Source organism: Haemaphysalis longicornis, unplaced genomic scaffold (assembly GCF_048455015.1).
Source record: "Haemaphysalis longicornis isolate Haplotype H1 unplaced genomic scaffold, Haemaphysalis longicornis Haplotype H1 scaffold_2, whole genome shotgun sequence".
NCBI classification, from domain to species: domain Eukaryota; kingdom Metazoa; phylum Arthropoda; class Arachnida; order Ixodida; family Ixodidae; genus Haemaphysalis; species Haemaphysalis longicornis.
Window position 1 is genome coordinate 212,917,162 of NW_027526295.1, and position 27,265 is coordinate 212,944,426.

Here is a 27,265-nt window from a genome sequence, read left to right on the forward strand (position 1 = left end):
ACAACTGGAAGGCGGCGGAGCGCAAAAAGCTCGACGCCATCATCCGCAAGGCGTATAAGGCGGCACTCGGGCTATACACGCACACCAGCACGGACAAGCTCCTCGAGCTGGGAGTTCACAACACTCTTGACGAGATAGCCGAGGCCCAGCGCACGGCACAGCTAACGAGACTAAGGCAAACGAGAGCGGGACGCGCGATCTTACAGCGGCTCGGGCACCAGGGACAAGGAACGCAGGACGGCGCGGAGCGAGCTTCGCTCCCGCGGGACCTGCTCCGCAACATCCACGTGCCACCCATCCCCCGGCACATGCATCCTGAGCACAATCAGGAACGACGGCTGGCCAGAGCCAAGGCACTCACGGCGACACACGCGATGGACACCGGAGCATACTACGTGGACGTAGCCAAGTACCCGGACCGGCCCAACACGTACGCCGCGGCGGTGGTAGCAGTCACCACCGGGGCGCTGTACACGGCCGGCAGCGTCAGGGCCAAGAGCACGGACCAGGCCGAAGAGATGGCGATCGCATTAGCCCTTGCGAACCCAGAGTGCACCACAGTCATCAGTGACGCTAGACAGGCGATCTCGCACTACGCTACGAATAGTGTCTCCCTCAGTGTTGTGAGGGTGTGCGGGGCCCTACTCTCCAGACGATCAGCGGTGACTATTAAGTGGTTCCCGGCGCACGCCGGCCCGTTGAGCACGGGCGAGAACGGCAATGAGGAGGCCAACCGGGTGGCACGCGCGTTCACCAGCCGCGGCGCGAGCCCGAGCCCCCAACTTGCGGCGGAGGAAGACGACGAGGTGGTGCCACTCACCACCTACAAGGACACCCTGGAGTGGTACCGGACTAACCGCCGGACGCTACCCCCACCCCACCCTAAGCTGACGCGACGCGAAGCAGTGGTGTTTAGGCAGCTGCAAACACGTGCGCTGATGACTGCAGTAATAGCTAAACACATATGCCCGGAGGTGTACCCCAGTGATGTGTGTGTGATGTGCAAGAAGGACAGGGCCACGGCGGCCCACATCCTGTGGGACTGCAGAAGACACCCGAGCGAGGCCAGTGCAGCAGAGACGTTCCCGCCGTACCTTGTCAGTGCGGCGACATGCAAAGACTACGTCATACAACACATGCCGTCCAGCAAGTGTCGGACGCCCTCGAGCTTCAACGCCCGAAAGTGTCACCCCCACCCGGGGGTAGGCATGAGTAGGTGACGGAAGCCGAGTGGCCGGCTGACACGACGTGAGGCCGCGTCGCGTTTGCAGGACAAATAAAGATGTTTTCTCTCTCTCTCTCTCTAGAAGCCGTAGGCAAAACGTAACTCGTTTACTTCATAGCGAGAGATGAGCCGGAGCCAAAGAACAATGCCCCCACAGGCGAAGTTACAGTACAGGACTCGACCAGAGTGACAGCATTGATTCCCTACTCAAACAGGAATGAACTACAGCGCTTGGAGGGGTCTTATTTATACCCAAAGTGCTAACGGTCGAAACAAGCGTTCCCTCTAGATTGCGAACCCTACACTAACGGCACAGACATACACAACACTCTTTCCAGAGTTCGTGAGCAGTCGGTAGTAGCAATGCACGCTGAGTCCGAGAGAGGAGAGAGAGGAGGTCTCCGCAGCGGACGCGGGGCTTCTGTGTTCTTGGGGCAAGTTGAAGCGTGCCTCGTCTACCAACGTCGGTTTGAATCGCGCCGATAGATAGGCGTCAGAGATACAGGCACATCTGAGCTTGCTGCAAGCGTGAGTCACCGACAGGGAGATCCCGCTTTAAAGGCGCACGTAGTGGTGACTTCGCCGCACAGCCGAGCAGTGTTGAAACAAAGCCCCGCGGCGAGCTCATTCGTAACAGCGTGGTATCCCTTGTTCGAGCTAGCGAGTGCCGGGTTTAAATAGTGTGTCTACGCTAGCACTTGCACGATCATTTCAATCACCTCTCACCATATTATGGGTTGGTAATAGTCACTAGGATGAAGCGTTCTTCAACATTATGTCATGTAAGAGTCCAGCGTGTGTGTTGTCTGTTGTCTCCTTCGTGATTGCGACACAAATTTTGGCCGACGTTTCTTTTAACCGCGAAGCTGTTTAGAAAATCGTAATTGTTCGTGTCCGCAGTTAAAAATAGCAAGAAACTTCCGTACGCGCCCGTGTGAGCGCGGGTCCTGGGCGGCAGCCCGGCAGTTAACAAAACAAAAAAAATACCTAGCGCTCGTGTGTGCGTGCCTCGCGACGACCGCCCAGTGCCCCTGCGCATGCTCGTCAAGCCAAGCATGCACACTCAGCGAGATTGGCCAAGATTGGCAAAAAAAGACTTTAGCGTTAACCGTAATCGTGGAAACACTTGCTCGGAACGAAAAAGAAACTTCATAACGTACACCCCTCCAAGGTGATGCCCAATGACTAACACTTCGAAAACTTAATGAAAGAAGCTCACACTTACAGTGACAATGATGAAGTAAAGGTCATTGCGGAAGAGAAGAAGCAAACCGGCTGCAATTGTGGGCTTAAACAGTCGGGATGCTCTCGAATGTTGCGTACAGCTTCGCTGCCTTCAATTCTTACGCGTTAGGTGAGCTTTCTTCACTTTAGTGTGGGTTAGTGCGCCTCTATTAACTGTTTTTACGCCCGCACTTGTGGAATCGGAGCCAACTTTTAAATAAAGCTAACCCGCCTGACAAAAAAAAAAAAAAAAAAACGTCTGATTCCAGGAGAAGCCCCTTCCTATATTCCCACTAATTACATTTACGCTACCATAATCAACGTGGACGTTACCAAAAAATTCATTGCCAGAATTTAGAGAAACGAGTTCGGGGAGGTTTGCCATCATGTAGCACAGTCCACCTAAAATTGACTTCGGTAAACGTGTAGCCAGTAGGTATTGATCACTAAACCCGCCGCCCGGAACTCCGGTAGTGGTGGTGAAATGCTTTAATAATTTGAGCCTAGTGATGTGGGAGTGGTCCCTCAGGCCAGGAGACCACGTGACAGCCATGCTGTTTCAGCCCTGGAGACCAGGAGTTGCTCGGCATCCAAGCCGGCGCTAGTCGTCAGGTTCTCCCACAGCTCACAGAGTCGGCTCCCGTCGGCTCCAGCCAGTCGGCTCCAAATGAATTGAATTTTAAACAGAAATATTTCGTTTATATCCTTATTTACGAATAATATTTTGGATCAGAGATATTTATTTGTTATATACTTAATGTTTTATGAGCGAGATCTGGCAACGTATAACCATTTCCAGGCCAAATTATTAAACGTCACAATTTCCGCAAAATATACCCACTGGTCGTGTAACTTTAGATATTTCAATTTAATGGGCTTCCAATGCCGTAAGTTTATCTTATGCACACATAATACTAAACACAAAAATACCCCGCCTGCAGAGTAACAGCGTTAACTATTTCCGGCAAGTTTTCTGGTTTCTGTGTTCTTGTCGTTTCTGGACTGTACTTTTTAGCACTGAAGTTTGTCTCGATTTTTTAAAACTTTCACTCTCTTTTTTGTTCCCAGCCCTGCCGAACATTCGGCGTGGACACGGAAGCAGGTTACGAGTGCATTATCCCGCCAGAAGCAATTATCTATGTACTGCTACGTGTTCTATGACAAGAGTTTATTTGGCATTTTTTGCCTGTTTTATACAACTATGTTTGTTCACTTTGTGTGCTCCTGTTCCTCCCTATTGAACTAAATTTACACGCAATAGAGTAGCCCGTGAGCACGATCAATTCGGCGAAGGCTGTTTTTCCTATGATGGAAATGTCAAAGGTGACGGTCCCCTGCAACCATTTTGTGCTGTCTGTTTTCTCCTTTAGCCGGCATAAGTGTCACCTGCTTTACAAGTTACAACAGTTCTTTTCCCCTCTTCTCTCCAATGGACAACGTCCTTCCGCCCTTACGCCAATGAGAAGCGAGAGACGTGTATAGATGCTACACTGAGCGAAAGCCAGGGCAGGAATAACACACCACCTCCTCTCATTAAGAAAACTCACGCTCGTGTTTGGGCTGCCCCTCCATCGAGGACGCCTCATCGACAGACACTTGTCGGCCTCGGTGGCGCGTGCCTGTGTCCGAATAGTGGCGTTACCAGACTGGACCGGACTGGGAACGTAAACAGACAGAACGAGTGGGCTGTTTGCTCTCTAAACAAAGCCCCAACGGTGTCAGACTGCATGGCAGCTCACCTAAAAGCGCCTGGAGGCCTGCTTTACGTTTTTACCTTCTTTGCTTCCCCGGAGATCTCTTAGCCCCCGTTCGTGCTCGTTGCCTCTCCGTCATCTGCCCTTTGCACTACCTGTTTGATATGCTATTAAGCTTAAAACAGGTATTTTAGATCATTTTTAAGTTAGCCACGGATGTTGCAAGAGCTTTAGATAGGTCAGGCTTCGGTTGATTGTGCTTCCTTCAATGTACATGTGTAAAACAAGTTTAAATACTCTAAAATTGACCTTAAACTAAGCGCCACGGTAAGGAATATTGTTTAGAGATGATTTTTCTAAGTAGTGCGGTTAGGTTTCCAAGCTTTGAATTAGGAATAAACGTGCTTGCGCTAAAAAAGGAAGCATGGATTACTCCAGCCAATGAATGAATGAAGGTTAGAAATTTTAGATATCCACAGTCCCCAGTGACGCAACTGATTCAAACAATTTATGATTTCAGCTCGGCTATAGACGACTACCCCGAGGCAGAGATAATTTGAAGGATAAGAATAGGGTGGAGTGCATTCGGCAGGCATTCTCCGATAATGAATGGCAGCCTACCAGTGTCCCTGATGAAGAAAGTGTATGACACCTGCATCTTACCGGTACTCACCGGTACTCACAATGGAACGGAAGATAATAGGTGTAACATTAAGGGACATGAAGAGAGCGGAGTGGGTCAGAGAACAAACGCGTGTTAAGGACATATTAGTAGAAATTAAGAAGAAGAAATGGAAGTGGGCAGGGAATGTAAGGCGAAGCCAAGATAACCGTTGGTCATTAAGAGTAACAGAGTGGGTCACTAGAGAAGGCAAGCGGGGCAGGGGGCGGCAGAAAGTTAGATGGGCAGATGAGATCAAGAAGTCTGCAGAGATAAATTGGTCGCAGTTGCGCAGGCCCGGAATAATTGGAGAATAATGGGAGAGGCCTTTGCCCTGCAGTGAGCGTGGATAGGCTGGTGGTGATGATGATATTGATGATGATGATGATGATGATGGTGGTGGTGGTGGTGGTGGTGTTGGTGGTGATACGCGACCGCCAGCTGGTTGATGTGATTTGTATTGATAGCTTTTGATGGTATCAACCACACTGAACTGCTTTTTAAACTGCGAGAAATGGGATTCAGTGATGAAATTTGAAATTGTATTTGCGCCTAGCTGAATAACCGCAAGCAAGCGGTGAGGATTGATGGTTCTCTTTCAGCTACACTAGGCGTGTTTTCAGGTGTGCCTGAATGGTCCGTGCTTGACCCGCTATTGTTTTATTGTTCACAAATGATGTAAGTACTATTGTGAAGCCACCTGTAAAGATGAAATTTTATGCGGATGAATGTTTGATTTATATGCCTAAAAGCTGTACTTATAATCAACTTGAGTTGAAGAAGTGCCTTCAAGATTTGGAATTGTGGTTTTGTGAATGGGATATGCAAATAAACTTCAAGAAAACAGCATATGTAAACATGACTAACCTAAAAAATGGTCTCAATTTTCAGTGCAACATCAGGAGCAACAATCTCTGTAAAACTTCCTATTTTAAATACTTAGGGGTGACCTTTACGAACAACTTATCTTGGCATCGTCATATTGAATGGATTTGTTTTGGGCCATTCAAAAAACGTTGTTTAAAAAAAAACACCAAAAAACATTACACTGCTTGCATAAAAAACATATGTTCGACCTAGACTGGAGTATGCCTCTCTCGTTTGGAGGCCTCACCAGAAACACTTGGTCACCAAGTTAGAGCAAATTGAGAGGCTCGCAGTACGGTTTGTATGCTCTGGATATACAAGGCTGGATTCAGTAACTCACATGCTCAATTCGGGCAATTTAGAATCACTGGAAATTAGAAGACGAAAACAAAAAACAAAAAAATATTTCGTATAATCCAAGGGCTATTAAAAATACCTAAAGACGAGTACCTACGCCTTCCCGGAAAACGTAAAGCGAGATTGAAACATGACGCTCCCATTCAACTTTTCAAGTCTCGCACTGACATTTTCGGGCGGTCCTTTTTCCCAGATGCTATAGGACAATGTAATCGTTTACCACACGATGCTGTTAATAGTACCGATGTGCAAACTTCTGATAGCGAAATTGATGCTTATTTTAGTCATGGTTGAACTACTGCCAATTCTGCTTTCCTCTGTGCATTGCTTAGTGATTGCTCTTTCTTGTTTTTCTGGTTTCTATTCGTACTCACTATTGTACTCCCTCCCACTTACGCCCCTCAAGCGAGGGTTGACAGTATCTATAAATAAATAAATAAATAAATAAATAAATAAAAAAATAAATAAATAAATAAATAAATAAATAAATAGATGTAAGTTTATTAGGGAAAAGGCTCGCTCAGAGGCCTATAAGAATGGTAGGGCGGAAAAGGAGGGAGTAAAATTAAGTCCGGCTCAGAATGTCAGCCTCGCGTGCGAAGTCCCAGAGGGAACGCAGGACTCGGCTGCGTTCGTGTGCTGTGGTGGCGACATCCAGTACTCGTACGTCGGAACTTGGTGGCGATGGCGCGCGCGAATAGCCTCAAGTCCGGGACACTCCCATACAAGATGCTGCATAGTGGGCCGGACCCCCAGGTCGCATGTTCGTCAGGTGACGACGGGATGGGAGGGCTCAGCGTCTTCAGGATAATAAATAATAAATAAATGAATACATAAAAATAAATAAATAAATAAATAATAAATACATAAAATAAATAAATAAATAAATAAATAAATAAATAAATAAATAAAATGCGATTTTAAGAGAAAGAGCAAATACAAAACTCGAAAATAAGAATAGGACGCCTTTCCTCACAGTCTCATATAATAACGACTCTTCAGGCTCTACTGCAGCAAGTAGCTAGAGAATTAAAAAGAGAGGGGACCACAGTCTTTGCATCACGATGACAAGACAGAGACTACTTTACTCCGCCTTTCGAAGATCGACAGGGGAGTGATTCCGGGCCTGTTCGTACACCATTAGAACGCTCTACAAAGGAAACAATTCCCGCAATAAATGAATAGTATGACCCAAGGAAGCAGTCCCAGCAGCCACTGCAAAGTATTAACTCCGGCCCTTTTATGAACGAAGTTGCATGATCCAAACACACGCGGCCGTATATCGAACATCGCTGTACATGAAATTCGCTCTTGCTGCCAGTACGGAGTTTCAGATAACCATATGATATAACAAATCCTACCACAGCGAAGGAATTCGGCGGGAACATTGTGGATGCGGTAAAAGGGGCACGTAAATCACTGCTCTAGAGTACAGTCTAGTCCACTTATAACAATATCCAATACCAAGGAAATACCATCGTTATAACCTATAATTGTTATAAGCGGGTTGCGAAATAAAAAGATGGAAGAGAGCTCAAAATATTTTATTCGCACGCCAGCAAGGTCGAACTACTACTAATTTGCGGAAAAGAAGCCACACTCGGTCACCTTTGTTTGCCGCTTGTGACGCTAGCGCAAATCATTTCCAAGAGCATCTATAGGTGCTTCACCTAGCTGAGGTAAATGTCCTTGGCGGAAACAAAGTCCCCGAGGGACTGTGTCACGCATAGGGCCTCCTACCAAGAAACTACCTGACTAGGCTGCGCAACCGCGTCGTTAGATTCATCACTGTTGCACTTTTGGTGCACAATATAACCAGATTCAATCGTTATATCCGATATCGTGTCACTGGAGCATTGTAATAAGCGGTTTATTTTACCATAGAAAGATTACAAAAGTTAACGGTGCCATAGCTGTTCATAGTTATATCCGAGATATTGTTATCAACGGCATCCTTTAAAGTGGACTCGACTGTATATTGCAGTTAACGTGGTGGACATGTTCCCCCTTTTTCCACCATTTTTACTTTTAGCCCGTTTGTCGCATCGCTCCCACTTCCCACCCCCCTGTGTGCTTGAAAATATTTTGTTTAGAACAGACAATCATTGAATGGTTTCATTTCTTACACTCGGCCCATATTCTTTCAGCGCACTAGCAGCATATTGTGCGGTCTCATTGACTGCTCGCGTACAGACGGCCGAGGTTCGCCTTCCACCAAAAAGCGGTGGAACTGCGCACAGGATGTTTTAGCAAAAAACTAGCGGTTTGAAACCTTAGCGACAGAAATTCTGCTTACCAAACAACATAGCGCTCAACAAAACGAGATAACACGTTCCGGAATGTGATGTAACAACATTAGAATTCAATGCAGCCGATACCTTGCTTTTTACCACTCACTTCTAACTGTGGAGAAACGATTTCAGCTGTCCTCAGCTGACCGGCGAACACATGAATGGACGCCACCTCAAGCTCTACCCCCTTCGCACCTTTCGCTGAAGGATTTCTACTGTTGTGCTTCGCTGTGTTTTGCGCTTAATCTGGGCAGTTAACGACACTCGCATGACAAAAATTGCTGGAAGACTGCTCGCTATGCTAAAAGCGCGCTTCTTAGAAAGAACTCTCGTAGCTGTTACATTCGGGAAAGTGACCCCGAACCGTGCTCCGTCGCCCTCCTAATGTGTGGTATCGCGGTGGTCGAACGGCCAGCAAAGGCTGCTGCCTTGATGATGACGACAAGAGGCTGAAGGCAAGCTTTACTGGTTTACTGCATGCCTAGGTATGAGCCGAAGCAATACAGAAACAATACAGTACGGGACTCGACCAGAGCGAAGCATACGTGGATTCGCTACTCCAAAACGAATCATACTATCCGCAGTGAGGGTAGGTTTTATACACAGAAGCCATTATGGCTGCGGGGATTTCCAAGCTAGTACTTCTGTGCACAAGGTCCGAAAAAAGTACACACATAAAGACACACAACACTTTTTCCCGAATCCGTGAGAGCCAGCAATAGCGCCGCTCGTTGAGTCTGAGAGAGGGCAAGAGGAGATCTGGGCGAGCTGAGACCGCTTCGCCTGGGCACGTCCCTACATGAACAGTTTCTTTTTTTATATTTTGCACCTGCAACAGCTTGAGTCTCCACCAATGGGCCCTGCCCGGCAGGCACACGTAGTGACATGTCCGAGGAGGGTAGCCTCTGCCGCAGAGCACAGGCGCACTGCACGAAACTTGCAGCACGCGCGAACATGGTGGCGGCGCGCTGAACTGCAACATAGGGTTATAAGGAATTGATGTCATAATCGTGGTGTCGAACTAGAATTTTTATGCAGAAATGCATTATAGTCGGGGGTTGTCGTGCGTCCCTTGGCCGGCGTCCGCAGCGCGTCTGATGATGATTGTGGCCTGATGCCCCTAGGGACTGGCCAACCAAACAATCCATCACGAGATAGCTTCGCGTTCAACCACCATCGTCATCTTCCCGTAGGGGAACCGCTGAAGAAGAAGAAGGAGAAGAAGACAAAGCTGCGAAGAAGAGGGCTACGTGAGATGATGATTGTGGCATGATGCCCCTAGGGATTGGCCAACCAAACAATCCATCACGAGATAGCTTCGCGTTCAACCACCATCGTCATCTTCCCGTAGGGGAACCGCTGAAGAAGAAGGAGAAGAAGACAAAGCTGCGAAGAGGAGGGCTGCGTGAGTTTTGGCTACCGTTATCCTCCTCGGCCGGCGCATCTTCCCGATCTGAACCCGGTCGAAGAGCGGCTCATCGCGCCTCGACTCCCCTTCATGAGCATCAGGCGGCTGACTCGAGGCAACGGGCAGTTTGGAATCAAGGGACAGGCGGTGAACGTGCCCATCGACGTATCGAAGGTTATGCGGTGCCTTCCTCGCATGGTACCCGAGGACGTTGCGTTCGACGTTCGCATTTCTGCATCCTCACAATCCCCCTCGGGGAGGTGCGGGGGAATTTTTCGGGTTCGGTTCCGGGTATGGTTCCCGAGCACCATTACGTTCCGGTTCTAACCGGTTCGAATCAGTTCAAACGGGTTCAAACGGGTTCGGGGGAAAAAGCAGGAGTGTTTTTCTTTTTGTGTTACCTTTTATTGCTGCGGTCTCGTTTCTTCGCTTCTCTGTCAGGCCGGTATAAAAACAGGTTAATAATGTAGGTTTTTCTTGTAAATGTTGACTTGGTTAACTTGACGGTACAACTCACTGCAAAATGTTTTCCATGGAAGTCTATTACAACACTAATTGATGCGCAATAAAAGATTAGCAGCGACACTTGAAGGGACCGTACAATACGCTCCGACCAGGGTTAATAAGACTGCGCGACGTTCGGATTACACAGCCAGGAGCACCTGAGCCAAATAATACACGTGCACGTGAAGCGGTGAGCTCGCAAATCTCTGTGAAAGACGAGGAAAAACAACCGTGCTCGATCCAATTTCCCTCGTTATGCACCCCTGTTTTTACGCCATTGGAGCGGTGGCCGTCGTATTGGCGGTTGCAGGTCAACTTCACGGTTTATTAACACCGGAGCTCTCGCACACTTCGTAAATTCGCCTTTGCAGAAAAAAAAATACGAAGAAAATGCGGAGCGCTCCGGAGCGCGTGCTTTGTGCCGACCGCCGAGCGTTCCCGGCACGCGCAGTGGCTTTATATAGCGGGAAAATTTCCCCGCATTTCCCCGAGGGGAAGAATGTGAAAGTGCGAATGCAGGAGTTGAATTTGCGCGGTTCGGTAATGTTCGCGAAAGAGAGATCACACACACACACACACACAACTACAAAGAAAGAAAGATGCATTTATTCACAGACACCTATTTGTGTTGTCGTTGTACTTGATTGCTAGAGCGGATCTCAGCTTTGAAATTTCGTGTCAGTACTCCTCTAAGCGGGTGCATTAGCCCTTCTCACGCCCGATTCCTGGCCAATCCCCCACGTGGGTATGTTCCATGCACAGACACCTATTTGTGTTGTCGTTGTACTTGATTGCTAGAGCGGATCTCAGCTTTGAAATTTCGTGTCAGTACTCCTTTAAGCGGGTGCATTAGCCCTTCTCACGCCCGATTCCTGGCCGATCCCCCACGTGGGTATGTGCCATGTCAGCGGCCAGGCAGCGCGCGCCCATTTCCCCCCGTTGCCAAGGAAGACGAGGAGAGTCCTGGCCAATCCCCCACGTGGGTATGTGCCATCTCCCCCCGTTGCCAAGGAAGACGAGGAGCGCGCGCACCCGCAGCTGTTGCTATGTGGACGGACGGCGGTCAACGGAATTCAGGGTCGCTTATAAAGTGCATTCGCACTTCAAAAATTGCCGCGGATCTGCTGCTTTTAACCGTAAGGCAATTTTAATGGTGTGGCCCGTCGAAAAAAACGATGGACTGTCGATTACAGAGAGCACTGTGTCATGAAGAATAAGAAAAAAATGAAGACAATCAATAACGGGAGTTTCACCCGCGAGAAGCGAGAGCTAAAGCGTACAACACATGCGCACGTGAAAAGGGGAAAGAAACACTCGTAAAGTTAAAGAAAGAAGGCTGCCAGCCAAGAGAAAATCTTCAATTTCGTTGTTATGTAGCTGCTAAAAGCCCCATCTGTTCATGTTCACTTGCTCTTCCCTGTCAAACCTTGGAGTTATGTGAGCGCTTGCACACCATTCACTTTAACGCGGCCCCTTTTCTCCAAACCGGCACACGTATTTTATTTATTCACCTTTAAAGGTTTCCCTTTCGCATGCTTTCTCGGCATAATTTTTCAACTTCCCATATTTATCATCCTCGATCCGATGGAAACCTATAAACAAAATATAGTCGTGTGGGTGAGCATCGGCTTTCAAAGAGGTGAGAGGCAATGGGAAATGAAGAAAAAAGTACAGTCTCAGGAGGACAGGAACTTCAATCACCAGTCGTTCTCGAAGGAATGGACGGGCTGTATCTCGATGCAACTGGTAGAAAACAGAAGCGGACACGTCTACTCCGGTGATGGGTCACCAGGGATAAACCTCGACATTCTTCGAATGGACCCAAAAAGAAAATCGCTTCTAAAAGTCTCGCCCAGCATTTTTGTATTGATGCCGTTTAAGCTGACATTTCGCAATGAAGTGTCTCTTTATATTTACCAACTGCGCACCGTAGAAAGTAGCAGAGGCTTGGATTCCTGCTGTGCAGGCAAATGAAAAGACAGGCAACAAAAGGCACAGGTCTTCGCTTTGAGAAGCAGCTAGCTGAACAGATATCCGTTGGTATTATTATTTGACTCTACTAGTGCTAACGGAATGCTTCTATGAGACCGTGCGGCCCCACTGTAGAGTTTAGCGCTTCGCCGGAGCCATCGATGTTGTAACGAGGTGCACGCGCGCTGCAATGAAGAAACGTGGGGAGCACCGTTGCTATGGTAACGCGAAATGACACAGCCCCGGAATCGCCACAGGTCCGCAAAGGGAGGCGCCGGTGGAATTCTAGGAACACGTATATTGGATTGGTGTGCTTTTTTTTGGGTCCGAAGCACCTTAGGACCTCGCTTTGTCCGTGCCTTGGCGTGCGTGTATACACAGTGTTATAAACCGAATATGTGTATGTCAGCCACCTAAAAGGTCGCAGGATTGGATTGGATTGGATTGAAATGGAGTGGATCTAAATGGATTGGATTGAAATGAGTTGGATTGGAATAAATTGGATTGGATTGTGTTTGTATTGTATTGGGTTGATTTCAATTAAATTGTATCAGATTAGATTGGATTGGAATTGTATATACCGTACACACGCGTTGCCACTCATTTGCCTCGGTGAGTGGGCAATGCCACGGGTGATTTATGGTAAGAAAGACCCTCAGTGTTTTGCCCACTCGTTATGATTCCCTTCGTGGAGATGCGTGAATTTTTTGTTACTGTTTTCAACCGCGGCAATTTGACTAAGGCCTTTAAAATTACTAAGGTAGCGCCAACTGCTCCCTCCTTCTACGCTGCTCTCGTTTTTTTTTTTTTTTTTTATCCTCACCAGAAGCGCCGCGGTCCCTTTAACTCCGCGGTGGTTCCGCCATTTTTGTTGGCTGTTTCAGAGCAGACGCCCTCGCAATGCTTCGATCCGCTCGCTGCACTTTTTGTGCAGTTTAATTGCTCTTGTTTTCGCGCCCCAATCGCTATTTGGCAGCATTTATAGAATTTCTAGAGCCCCGTTTTACAAACACGCACTAAGTGAGGCTGTTTTGTTCTATATTTTTGTCTACAAGGGGATATTCGTGCGGGGTGGAAGCCGCTGGCATGTATACGCATAGCGCGGTGTTAGTTTACGTGTGCACCAGGATCGAACGTGAGCCTTGCAAGTTACTTTGTTGCGGTAACTCGATTCTTCTATTCGCGTGATCGAGTTGTGGTCGTGCAAACACTGCACAGAGGGCTTGCACATGGTACGCGGCAGTATATAAAACGCGTCATTCGCAAATGTAGTTCGAGCGCTGCGCTGGCTGTCTTGCGTAGGTTGTAAATCATTAAGCAGCCTCAGTCTGCGCCCGCATTTACTATTGACATACATCCTACCTTAATTCTAGTCATTTTCAGCTTCACTTTTAATGGTGTGGCACGTCGAAAAACAAAAAATGATGGACCATCGAGTACAGAGAGCAGTGTGTCATGAAGAATAACAAAAAGAGAAGACAATCGATAGCCGGAGTTGTACCTGCGAAAAGCGATAACTAAAGCGTACAACAAGTACCCCTAAATTTGACTGGGCAACAACGACATCTACAACCACGACGATAACGATACTTTTTTTTATTCAGATAACCTAAAGACCCCGAAGGGCATTACATAGAAGAGGGGGGGGGGAAAGGGGGGGACAATGTGTTGGATACATTTCAATTCAAGAGCAAACAGTCAAGAGCGGGCATGTAGCAGGAAAAGGTAGAAAAGCAAACAAACAAAACAGTAAATGAAAAAGAAATACAAAGCAAGCGCACATCGTACATGGTTCATGGCTCTGATAATTTTAGCTATCTATACAAAAAAATCCCTTCAAATGGGTTACAAACAAATCGTGATTATGAATTGTGGCAATATCTTCTAGTAACCGATTCCGATGAAAGATGGCCAAGAACAACGGGGATTTACGAAGAAGATTAGTACGGGCAAACAAGGGGAGGAATTTGAAAGGATGATCTAGACGTGGAAAAGTGCAATGGCCAGGTTTGATATGCGATGCAGCAAATGACGACGCACTATGATAAAGCCGGTGGAAGTGAGATAGTAATGCTAGTATTCTTCGTTTTTCGAGGGAGGGCAGCAGTAGAGATTCTATAATGGCTGTTATGCTAGATGTGCGGGAATAGTTCTTAGTAATGAAACGGGCCGCTCTATTTTGCAAGGCCTCCAGTCTGTTTGTTAAGTATGCCTGGTTTGGGTTCCAAATAATGGACGCGTACTCAAGTTTGGATCGAAATAATGTAGTATAAGCTACACGTTTAGTTGACTGACTAGCTAAATACAAATTTCGTTTGATGAAACCGAGTGTTTTACTTGCCTTGGAAATTATAGCATCAATATGTTCATTCCACGTAACGTTGGACGACAAATAGACACCCAGATATTTTAGCGTAGAGACGTTTTCGATCACTGTGTTATTAATAGAATACGAATTTAGGTGCATGTTAGTAGACCTGGTAAATGTCATAGCTTTTGTTTTGGAAGCATTTATTTGCATTTGCCAATCCTCGAACCAGTTAACAATATTATCCAGCTCGGTCTGTAAAGCATTAGAATCTTCATAGCTGTTAATTTTTCTGTAAATTACGCAATCGTCGGCGAATAACCGAACATTAAAACTTAAGTGATTGCTTACGTCAATAATGTAGACCAAGAATAGAATTGGTCCCAGTACAGAGCCCTGAGGCACTCCTGATTTGACTTGTGGTAAGGGGGAATTGTGGTCATTTACTGAAACGTATTGATAGCGCTTGGTTAAAAATGTAGCAATCCAATTGAGAACGCTGCTGTTTATGTTAAGCCGGGAAAGTTTCATCATTAGGCGTTTATGAGGTACTTTATCAAATGCTTTTGCAAAGTCGATGAATCTGGTAGCAATTTGGGATGAGTCATGAATGGCCTGATGTATGTCGCTTACAAGCTCAAATTATTGGGTTGCGCACGAACACCCTTGAAGAAATCCATGCTGATGAATATAAAAAAAGTTGTGCTTTGTAAGATCTGTCATAACGGCTGATGACACCAGTTCGCCATGCTTCTTCGCAGAATGGGGCACTAGAGGCTTTCGCACTACTTCTTTTTATTCCACTGGCTACGGTCGATCTGGTGGTTATTAATTCATGCCAATAATAAGAACCTACTTGTCAATCTGATTTCGAATTCTCCGTCCCGTTTAACTACCTATAGCGTTTATGGAAGCACGCAAATACTTCTGGGCGCAGGGCACTTATTGTAATGTGTTTTTTTCCTCCCTTGTTTAAGGACGGATTAATCCGCAGTGTTCCTACCCGAGCGCATGTTAGTCAAAAACCGCCTCACTCACCTACATGCCTTTTTACTCGACTTTTTTAGATCCGCATATTCATCCCCCCCCCCCTCTCTCTCTCTCTCTCTCTCTCTCTCTCTCTCTCTCTCTCTCTCTCTCTCTCTCTCTCACACACACACACACACACACACACACACACACGCACACAAACACGCGGGCGCACGTGCGTTTTGTTTTAGACGAATAAATTTTAGTCAAGAACAGGCTCAAATATAATGAATGACAGCCATTGCGGAGGCACTTCAAGTGCGGTTAATCTGAACTATATTGATTCCACATAGGTGCGCATCTTTCAACCCAAAATTACCGTTTAGAAAACGAGCAAACGATAAGCCATATCAAGAACATGTAAAAATACAAAATTTATCCTCTCCTCTCCACATCTCCAGGCTAAATCTGAAGCCAAAAGTAGTTCATGTATTTAAGCAAAAAAAAAATAGTTTACTTCTCATCGTTGCTTTTATGAAGCCAGAACGAAGAACAAAACGTCGTGAATCCCTGAAAACGTGAAAACGTCGTGAATCTCGTCGTGAAAAGTAGGTACACTTCACGCCCTTAGTTTTGCAGCATACTTGGGCTAAGGGCCGAGAACTAACCTACCCACAGGGTGATTGCGTGAACGTCTCGATAACCTCTCGGTCTTCCTGTTCACTTTTCTCCTCCTCCTCCTTGAAGTCGATTTCAATAGCCTACCTCCTTTGCAGTCACGTCTCACTTCCACAAAAAAATAAAGTGCATTCTGGAAACTACGCATATTACGACTTCGGTATTATAGAACACTACTGTATCTGCGGCTCTCAGCAACCGTATGCTGTTATTTGTCGTGCCCTTCCCACATGCGCTTAAAATTCTAGAGCTGCGTACATATCCGCGCAAATGTTCAGAAGGGACATGAAGCAAAAGTGTATAAAAGGAAACGATGATATTCGAATAGGCAAAAGGTGGTTGCAAGAGCAGAAAAACAAACGAACACGGTGATCCGCGTTGACATGATTCTTATTACACTCCGACATGCTCGTATTTCTCCCATTTTCGTCGCTGTGTTACTGCTTCTTTGGCGGTTTATTGTTTTCTCCTCGATTGCTGATTTTGTTTTTTAGCACTTCGATTCTTTGTTCGAAACGTTGTTCCTTTCCTGGTTACTCGATCTTAATATCGCCGGCAGCCTCCCTTCACCAGTTTTTCATAATTTCAGCCCCTACTTTGACATTCCTCGCAGGATGGACGTTGCCGGTTTTTATCATGGCCGACCGCCCCCCGTGATTTTCGTTCGATTTTCCGTATCCTGGTGATTGCGTTCCTTCATTTTTTCTCGCTTCCGTGTCCCTCTTTTCCGGTCTCCTGGTCCAATAGCTCCTGACAGTCAATATTGCCGCTAAGCGAAAGCTCGGGCTCAGGAACAAAAAGCGCAAAGAACGGAAACTGGTAAATGTCTAGACGGGGAAGAATGGCGGTTCGTAATTCGCACCACCCCTCCCAAACAGTACCCTCAATTGATTGATTATAGAGTTTAACGCGCCGACGCAACCCAGGCGATGAGGCGCGCCGTAGTGGAGGGCTCCGGATTAATTTTGACCACCTGGGGATCTCTAACGTGCGCCGAAATCTCGTACACACGGGCGTTCTTGCTTTTCGCCTCCACCAGAAAAGCAGCCGCCGCGGACGTTAATCGAACCCGCCACCTCGTGCTCAGCAGCGCAATGCCTTAGCCACTGAGTCACCGCGGCGGGTAACAGTCCCCTCAAAGGTACCGCAAGTTTGCATATCTTCGCTTCTTTATACCCAATAGTGCAAATATCTCCTTCGGTGAAATATTGCGCCTTTCTCTTTCTTGCCTGGCACCTATTCAGGAATTTCTATTTTGTTGTTGTCTTTTCATTTGTTTCATAGCATTTAGCCTTAGCCTTAGTGGATACGAAGCCAGTTCCAAGTGAGTGCCAAGCGAGTTCGAGCAAGAAGCTAGTTTAGCATTCGTGATATAGTCTAGCAAGGAACGGTAGGCAGGATCCCAGAGCCACCAATATTGAGTGTGTTGCCGCACATTTAGGCCTGCCATTATCAGATGTTTTCTGTTTAGAGCGGCAGAATAGTCATACAGGGTATTTTTACATGAGGTACTTTTTCTCGTGGATTTTCTGTCAACATGTGCGCGTGGCAGTGGGAACACCATGTGCGTCACCGAGTGTCCATGGCCATGTGCCCGTCACCGGTATCACGGCGCATGCGCTGTCGATCACACACACCTATACAAAAAGACAACTTCTTCAGGCGGTTTGGAAGTTCGCCTCTTCTTTTGAAGGGGTAAACATATCTCTGTGTAGCTGGATCACCACCGAAGCTGAGCTGCATAGAATACACATCGCACACATTGTTTGAGAATGACCATGTACTAGTTTTATAGTCGTTTGGGGATGGTGACTATGTGATTACTTAATGAAACTTGGAAGGTCTGGAGTTCTATTCTATGGCAAACAAACATCGTAGGCATTGACAGCTTATGTATTGACAGCAGACGGGAATTCTGTAACGTTTACAACTTCATTGTAAACTTAACTACGACAAGTAAATGAAACTACCCCTAACAATATAGTCGTCTTCGCGGCTAATTTTTGTACAATTTTGGTTGTAATGTTTTGATAAAACAATAGTTACAACTTGCCTACCCAGGGGGTGCAGGCTACAGCCTTGTCAAAACATTAGCGCACAGAACGTTGCAAGTAGGAACAGGGGCTTTACTTAAGCAGCAGAAAAGAAACACAAACTGCACAGGGGATACGTTCGCTAGAGTACTTCACTGTGCGGAGGCGTACGGCACAGCGGGACGAAAGGCTGTCCGCGTGCTGTCGTGCGGGCTTCTGAAGGTGGCTGGCGGCGGCTGGTCTCTCCTGGCTGGCGGCACTCCTGGCTGGTGACTCCCAGCACTGACAAGCGCCGCTGCGCTCATCTAGATCCCATTGGACGTGCCACGGCCGCCTTCATCACCGTCTTCCCACCGTTTGTTCACAGATGGCAGGAAAGGTAGCACGCGGTAGTTTACACGGAGCAACGCCGGATTTCAGAGGGGATCCTGGATCCTGTAAATTCCCACTATGTCAATACAACCTTGTACTTTTTGAATAAATTTGAATAAATGTGAAAAATTTGAAATTTGAGGATTCCTACAAACTATACTCGTGCCGTTGGTGCCCATGAATTGACAGCAGACGGTAATTAATCTGTAGCGTTTACAATTTTACCGTGAGCTAACTATTCATGGGAAGTGAAGAAAACTCAGGGTCATGATAGAGCTGTCTTAGCGGTCAATTGTCATATTACTATTTTTGGGAAGTGTTGATAAAAGAAGAGTTACAGCCACTTTCTGCTGAGCCCTCCCGGTAAAGTTGGCTTTGCTGCAAGGCGTTTTTTGATCGCGCACAGAAACAATGCACGCAACCCTAGCCATGTGAAGCTTCGCTTTAAAACTCGAACTGCAAACTGAAAACGTATCAATCATGGCCTCGAGGATTGCCGTCGTCGTCGTCGTTGTCAGCGCTGAAAAGAAAAAGGCCTGTTGCTCCAATAAGTTCCATTGTTTGACGTGAGGTGGCTGCACAGGCCTACGCGATCACGTATGGCCTCAGATACGGGCGCCCGCCATGCGTTACTTAGCATTTAAAAACTACAATGTCCTTGATCATATCACATTGAAAGAATACCAAAATAGCGCGTCTTACGAACCACAATATAAAAAACGAGTGAACTAAGTGTTCAGCACAAGCGTGTGCAAGGAGACGAGACGGAGGCGACCAGCAGCGAGCAAATGGTTGTTAAGCTGCGTCCATAAGGTCTAGCAGGGATAAAAAAATATTTAAACGAAAGACCATGTTTGCCGTTATTGTGCGTTTCTCCCCACGAAAACCCGTTCGAGGCTCTTCTTCTTCCGCACACCTGATCGGCTTCAAGTACTGCATCGGCTCATTCCTTCTCCTCCTGCTCAATTCCAGCCTCAACTCATGCTCAGTAGAAGCAACAAAAGTATTTTGCGCCGTTTGGTTCCAATCTCACCTTCTTTCGTCTCCCGGATCCATAGCCGTCTTCATTATGCGCACAGCGCTTTCCTTTTTTCTGTCTATGGTGACTCATTTGGATATTCTGCGCACAAATTTTAGGGGCGAAGCACCTTAGGACTTTGCTTTGTCCGGGGCTTGGCGTCCGTATACGCAGTGTTGCACATGCGCGAGGAGCATTGGATTGGATTGGATTGGATTCGACTTAATTGGATACAGATTGGATTGTATTGAAACGGTTGGATTGGATTGAATTGAATTGCATGAGATTGGATTGGATTGGAATTCCATATACTGTACACACGCATTGTCACTCATTTACATACGCGAGTTGGCAATGCCACGGGTGATTTACGGTAAGAACGATCCCCAGTGCTTCGCCCACTCGTCATGATTCACTTCGTAGAGTTGCGTGAATTTTTTTGCTCTGATTATTTTTTCTTTCTGGATTGTTTTTCTTATTCGTCTCCAGTTTTAATTAAAGCTACGAGTCAATATTTTGGGCCGATTCAGAGGGTGGAACGAGAAAGATATCGCCCTCTTCCCTCAGCTACTCGCCTTCCCTCTTTTTTTCTAAAGTTTCGGATTACTGTAGGGCCCTACTTTCCCTCTCTTGGGCCCTCCCCCTTTCTGCGAGAGAGGATTAATGGTGACACTGCTGCTACAGTTACAGCAGGTTGTTTTCCTATTCAAATACTTCATTATTAGCCGTTCGCTAGTTGTACCGGTGGTCTTTTTTTTCTTTTGCGACTAATGAGAACTCGACGATGGGAAGGTTTTAGTCTTCTGGCGCAAGAAAGCTGGGACAGGATCCTGCGTTCTCTGCGTGTTCGCACTTAACCATGTTTGTAGGTGCTCCGCAAGCGGATTTCATTATTTATTTTTTTTAATGCGTAGCCTTCTTTTCCGAGTATCCCCACAGCCAGGACCGTGTAACGTCCTGCAGTTACGCAAAAATGCAAATATCGCGGAAGTTCCACCGGTAATCGCTATAAGAGGATAAATGGAGATAACTGGTCGCACAAAATTTAGAACAACTAAAAAATTAAGAAATATATAAAAAAAATACGAGAAATGGCGAACCGTGTAACACCCTGCATTTTTGACAATGATGAAGATTTCGCGAAAGTCCCACCTGTAATCGTGAATATAGCGTAAATGGAGCTAATTGGCCGAACGAATTTTGAAATAAAAAAATAAGAAAAATGTAAACAAAAAATAACGAAAAATGGCGAGCCGTGGAATGCCCGGCATTTCCACAATAATGCAGATTCCGCGAAAGTTCCACTTCTAATCGTTATCATAGCGTAAATGGTGATAATTGGTCGGACAGGGTTTCGAAAAACCAAAACATTTGGCTGGGAAAAACTCACACTCAAGACAAGCGGCATAACAATGCTGGGCATTAGTAGATAATTCTCTGAATTTATGCTGAATTTCTTCTTTCCTAATTCAGCTCTCTAGACTATTTATTCCATTTCCAGCTTCGGGTCTCTGATCGCAGTCGTCTTTCTTCCTGTCCTGAGATAATGCGGTGATGTTTGAGGTGAGCAGAGAATATGAATTGTGCCCGTTGCCTTGTGTATTTTTGTTTTTGCCCGAGAGGCAAAAAGTTTCAATAAGACGAAACTTAATGTGGAGTCGTTAGCACAACGAGATATCTATATTTATAAATAGGACCAACCGTCTAAGGAAACCACCTACCGACCGACTGCCTCATCAACGCGTGGCGGGAAAGGGCACGCTAGGCCAATAGTTCATACCACAAGCTGCACGCAGCACTGTGGAGGCTACATTGTTGTCAATAGAGGGACCACTCAGGGCGCCTAAGATTGATTGATCGTGGGGTTAACGCGCCGACGCAACGCAGGCGATGAGGCGTGCCGTAGTGGAGGGCTCCGGATTAATTTTGACCACCTGGGGATCTTTATCGTGCGCCGAAATCTCGTACACACGGGCGTTTTTGCTTTTCGCCTCCATCAGAAAAGCTGCCGCCGCGGCCGGGAATCGAACCCGCGACCTCGTGCTCAGCAGGGCGCCTAACTCACCGCGAAGGGGGTCTTGAAAGGACATTTCCTTCTCCCCTCTCGGCAGGTTGTACCGCAAGGCCCCGGCGCCTAGTCTCGCTTTCCTTCACGGTGAGTTATGCGCCTTCAGTGGGCGCTCAATCGACAACAATGTAGCCTCCACTGGGCTGCATGCAGCTTGTGGTATGAACTATAGATACTGGAAATTGCGGGAGCAATATCTGAAAGTGTGTTACATGGTTGTTTTTCTTTGGGTTTGTGTTCAGCCGTTCGTGCTCAGCCCGTTGGTACACTCCAGAAAGTCCCCGTAGGGCGTCTTCCCCACAATGCTCCCGGATGACCAATCGGAGTGGTCTAGTCTGCAAATGCGACGAAAGGCATAGCCGAGCATTCAGTCTGATTGAAAAAAATCCCCCCACCTCCCCGAAGGGGATCGTGCGGAAATGCGAATGCATTGGGTGCACCGAATTCTTCTTTGCGGTATCGTTGCCGCGAGGGATTCGACTTCACCGACTTCCATCGCTATTAAGGCGCCAGTCGGCAAGCAGTCACGGAGAGAGGCGCGCGCTCCTGCATTTATATGTGCAGCGAGCGGAGAGGGGTACGCGGAGAGGAGAGAGAGACCCGCGCCAGCCCGCGCGCGAGCTCTCTCTCCGCCCCGAGCTCCGCGATGCGAGCGCCCTCACACGCCGAGCGCGCTCCTCCTCTCCACTCACTCTCCGCTACTCCGCCCGAGCTCCGCGATGCGAGCGCCCTCACACGCCGAGCGCGCTCCTCCTCTCCACTCACTCTCCGCTACTCCGCCCGAGCTCCGCGATGCGAGCGCCCTCACACGCTGAGCGCGCTCCTCCTCTCCCCTTGCCCTCCGCTACTTCGCACCTGCTCCGGTTGCTAGGCGCGCGCCACAGCTGCTGCTATAGGCGCACGCCGCTCAACGACGCAAGACAACCTGCGGCTAAGAAATGCCTTCGCAGTTAAAAGGACGTCTACGCGGGGACATTGTGCAACGTAAAACGCCTTGCACGCCTTGCGTGTCGCCCCTGCGCACATGCATTTTTTAGGCAAATCGTATGGTGCGCTTCGTCGTTCCACCATATAATTCCGAAATAAGTGGGGAAACACGGATGAAGTGGACTGACGCACACAACGCAAACTTCCAACTATATTTTACTGTGCCACTGTGTGAACCTTACAAACAAGAATCGACTGCGTAGGTGTGTGCGTAAAGGAACATTAAACTCCCCGCGATGCCGCAGCAGAGAAAGCCAAGAAGGAATTGGCTTTCTTGGCTGCCCCATCGACTTGGTTTACGTCATATGTGTAACGCGTACCAACGTTCGCTAACTAATCTCTGGGTTTGCCCCAAACAGTGTCCAACCCGCTAAGTCGGGACTTGGAGTCAAATTACGCTAATCTTGCTTCACTCAATATGTGTTATAACTGTTGTTCTTCTGGCACAACCCGAAATCACGAGGCAAAACCGCTCGTTCACCTTTAAAGCGACCCAGGCAACAAACATCCTCGTTTTGCTTCAAACAAATCACCTTTGGTAAATTGGTAAACGGACGACGAAGTGCGTTATCACCAAAAGAGGTACCCAGTGTTGTTATTGCGACACGATATATATTGTGACGTGATTGAAGATGCAACTCAATGAAGTAATTAGTACGCTAACTCGACGCGAACATTCAAGCAGAGTGATAAAACCGGGCTGGTGGCACCAATATAACTGCATGCGTAACCAGGTTTACTGGAGGTAGCTGAACTCAGCGGCTGCCGAGCCCACGAACCAAACTCTGTGACGTCATTGGGGAAGTGAGAGAAGGTGGTTGCGAGATGCCCTTCTTTCATATTTGTTCCTTTTTATCTAGATCAACTCATTAAATTTGTGTTCAAGTTGGCGCGATTGCTATTTAAACGTTGCCATGTTTCAAATGAGCCGAACTTGCATTTCACCTTCATGGCGACGTAAACTGAACCTTGAATTTTCAGTAGTTATTTTTTATAGTGCGATAGATACGAGATGTTACACCTGTCATTTTGCAATGGAGCGGAAAACGATAGGTGTAACATTAAGGGACAAGAAGAGAGCGGGGTGGGTCAGGGAACAAACACGTGTTAAGGACATATTAGTAGAGATTAAGAAAAAGAAATGGACGTGGGCGGGGCATGTAATGCGAAGGCAAGATAACCGCTGGTCATTAAGGGTAACAGAGTGGATCCCTAGAGAAGGCAAGCTTTGCAGGGGGCGGCATAAAGTTAGATGGGCAGAGGAGATCAAGAAGTTTGCGGGGATAAATTGGTCACAGTTGGCACAGGACCGGGGTGATTGGAGAATAATGGGAGAGGCATTTGCCCTGCAGTGGGCGTAAATAGTCTGATGATGATGATGATGAGATACAAGAAAGTTTCAAACATTATTTATGGTAGAAATGCTACTGATGCCAAGATACTATAGCAGTCTAGATCATAGTGTTTGGCTGCTTGCCGTTAGCACACAATACAGTTGCAGTATGGCCCAGTTAAGGAGTACATGATTTCGACGGAAAAATAAATTGTATCTGCCTCCTCCGGAATAACACAACGTCCAATTGTGAAGGAGCTTGTAACGGTACGAGTATTACCTCACTAAATATATTTGAGAGAATGGAGTCTCTGACATTTCGATATAAAGTTCGAATGTGAGGCCTATAAATTCGCGCGTTTCCTAGACGGCTGGTTCCAAATGTCTGCACATTGAAGTAACAAAACGGCAGCAGTGCGTCCCCAGTCTTTCAAGCAGTAAGAATTTCGCGGATTCGTGATTTGACGTCGGCCCGACTCGCGACACCTGCAAGCACAGCTCTTCATTGTGCCGCTTCCAGTCGAGTTGCTTGCTGCTGTTCCAGGCGTCCGACCAATGCGGGGGTATCTTAGCGGCCATCTCGAAGTACATCATCAGGGGTAACCAGGCGTCTTCGGACAAAAGGTACCTAAACGCCTGTGCGACGTATGTTGGTGAAGTGCGCTCGCTCACAGCAGCGTAGAACACATCGTTGAGGATCACAGCTCTCTGGACGGGCGTGAATGCGCGGTGATTTTTGTGAAGCTGCGCGATGAGAAGCAAAGCGTCCGGTGGGTCGTAAAGGACGTGGAAGTATCCGATGCCATCACCGTTAAGCAAGATCCAGTCTGTGGGCGACGTCGCGGGAATCTCCAACGCCATAGAAGAGGCTGTCAGCCAGGATACGAAACTAAGTTGTTCCTTGCCGCCTCTCTGGATCGTAACACTCATGGGTAGAGCGTGGTGAGACAGGCTGGAAGAACGTGGCGAATCTTGGAAGCTTTCTTGCTGCAGCCTCAGAGAAGTCGAGTTCTCTCGCTGCACACTAACGAGGGGGTAGGTGGGTTCTTGGAGCCAACTGGACAGATTTTTTGCTAGTTCCAAGGATGGGTCTAGATACAACAGGACATCCTTAGCAGTCGCTGTCTTCTGCGTGAAGTTCTTGAGAAAGTTGGTGATCTGCCTCGAGAAGATGGCCGGTGTCAGTACTCGCTCAAACATGCGCATTACTGCATAAGGTTTCCAGGCGGCTGCGCTCAGGTAAATTGGAACTTGTTCCGCACTTAGAGCTTCTGCTATCGGCCTAGGTTCTCGATAAGAGGCCATGGAACTGAGCACTCTAAGACTGATCAAGTCCTCAAGGCCCCACGTTGGAAGAAGAATGGCCAGAACCTTGTAAGCATAGTAGGCAGACAGCGTCACGGTGAGCCATCGGTCCCTATCCTCCCGCAGGATGACTAAGACGTCGAACCACATGAATACTACATGACGGGCAAGGGACTCGACACAACTACTTTTCCTCGGGTCAAGGTAGTCGAGTGCCGGGGAGCAGACGCGATTGGGCTCCTCCAACATAATTACACATCCTTTGGCCACCACGTTGGTCTTCGCAGTGGCTACAACCACCACATGGAGGTTCTTGTAAGGAAAATCTACGCCAAGCGATTGCTCCGAAGCGTTGAATATTTGACCGGCGAGGTCTGCGACGCTGTCAAGTCCAGGTGACCACACGATGACCCGTCCAGCAGTGACGCTTGTCAGGTTGGTCACAACTAGCGCCAGCTGATCAGGTGAAATGGCGGTTGTTCTTTCAAAGGTGCAACTAACCCGGTCACCAACGGAATCAACGTCCTCGCAGTTGATCGCGTCCGCTGAAGAAATGGCCATGAACGAGTTTGGTCTTACCACGCGCACGTCAAAAGTAGCTCTCTGAGTTGGTTCGTCGAAGCAAGGAAACAGCTTGCGTGCACTCCCCATCTTGGCGAACGTCCACACTGTCACGTTCATCGAGACATTGGCAGGATGCGGATAGTTATCGATGGCCAGCAAAAGGTCATCTTCGTCCTCTCTCATGACGCCGCTAAAGCCTATCGTGAGGTTGTAGCTGTTTCCGGCGACGAGGTTACCATAGGTAAGCCTAAAATCGATGAGCTCGGCGTCTTCTCTCGTGGAAAAGATCACCTCGATGTCTCTCCTATCGGAATCGCTGAGAGAGGCCCTCTTGATGACTGTGTTCGCCGAATGCATTGCCACGAGGGTCGCGTCGCGAGTGCATTCCATCACAACGGTCACCTCTCCTTGGAAAAAGCGGTGATGTAAATCCGGCTCGATGTACAGGTCGTAGTGAACGGGACGAACGGGCAAATCTGGACCCAACAGAGGCATACTTCTTTCTAATCTGCCCTCGATGTGCTTAGTATGGGTGGGAAAAGCCAGAAAGATGATGGTGAAGAGAGCCAGTGGTACAGAGATGGCGCACAGACCTTGTTTGACAGACAACCATACCTTGCCACCAAAGGTTGTCTGCTTGTAGCGAACTAAACTCGTTCTTGAGGCGGAGAACGAACAATCCATCGTGTGGCCACTAGTCAGAATTGTTTGGTTTGCTTGGGACTGTAAGCGCTGCGGTGCCATTATTCTTCGCCTTATTCTTCTTCTTCTTCTTCTTCTTCTTCTTCTTCTTCTTCAGATTGGTTTGCACGTTGACATGCACAGGGCAATGATGTCTCCCCATGGGGCCGAGGTTCAGACGATAACGATAATAGCGGGGATGGCAGCGGTGACAATATTGGTGGTGGTTTCATCAAACATTGCATGTATTAAATGCTCGGATTACGGTTAAATGCCGATAGGACTACGCAAAAATCCGCTTTTTAAATGCCGTAGGGACCCACCGTAGTGGCTCAGTGGCTAAGGCGTTGTGCTGCTGAGCACGAGGATGCCGGTTCGATTACCGGCCATGGCGGCCGCTTTCTGATGGAGGCGAAAAGCAAAAATGCGCGTGTGTTCGAGATTTTCGCGCACATTAAAGATCCCCAGGGGGTCAAAATTAATCCGTAGCCCTCCACTCCGGCGCGCCTCATCGCCTGCGTTGCGTCGGAACGTTAAACCCCACAATAAATCTAAATGGTGTAGGGACGCAGTCCCTACGTGCGCCCGCGTATGGTGATTACTAGAGAGCGGAACTGTAGGCAAAATGCCTACTTCTTTCTTCGGTCCGTATCAAGCCTATTTAACATATAAGCACAAACTAAGGGAAGAGGAGTCTTTTAAACAATAGTTTATTGTGCCTATAGTGCCTATTCTGACTCTATCGGC

At 47.6% G+C, this 27,265-nt stretch overlaps 1 protein-coding gene across 1 annotated transcript; it reads right to left on the minus strand.

Moving 5' to 3' along the window:
* Positions 1-200: 200 nt before the first annotated feature.
* Positions 201-26,332, minus strand: LOC144168490 (aminopeptidase Ey-like). The gene is made up of 2 exons (XM_077697460.1): positions 24,446-26,332; positions 201-338 (listed from the first exon to the last, which is right to left on the minus strand). Exons 1-2 carry the CDS (start codon positions 26,330-26,332, stop codon positions 201-203), a joined length of 2,025 nt encoding a protein of 674 aa, XP_077553586.1.
* Between the last annotated feature and the right edge of the window lie 933 nt (positions 26,333-27,265).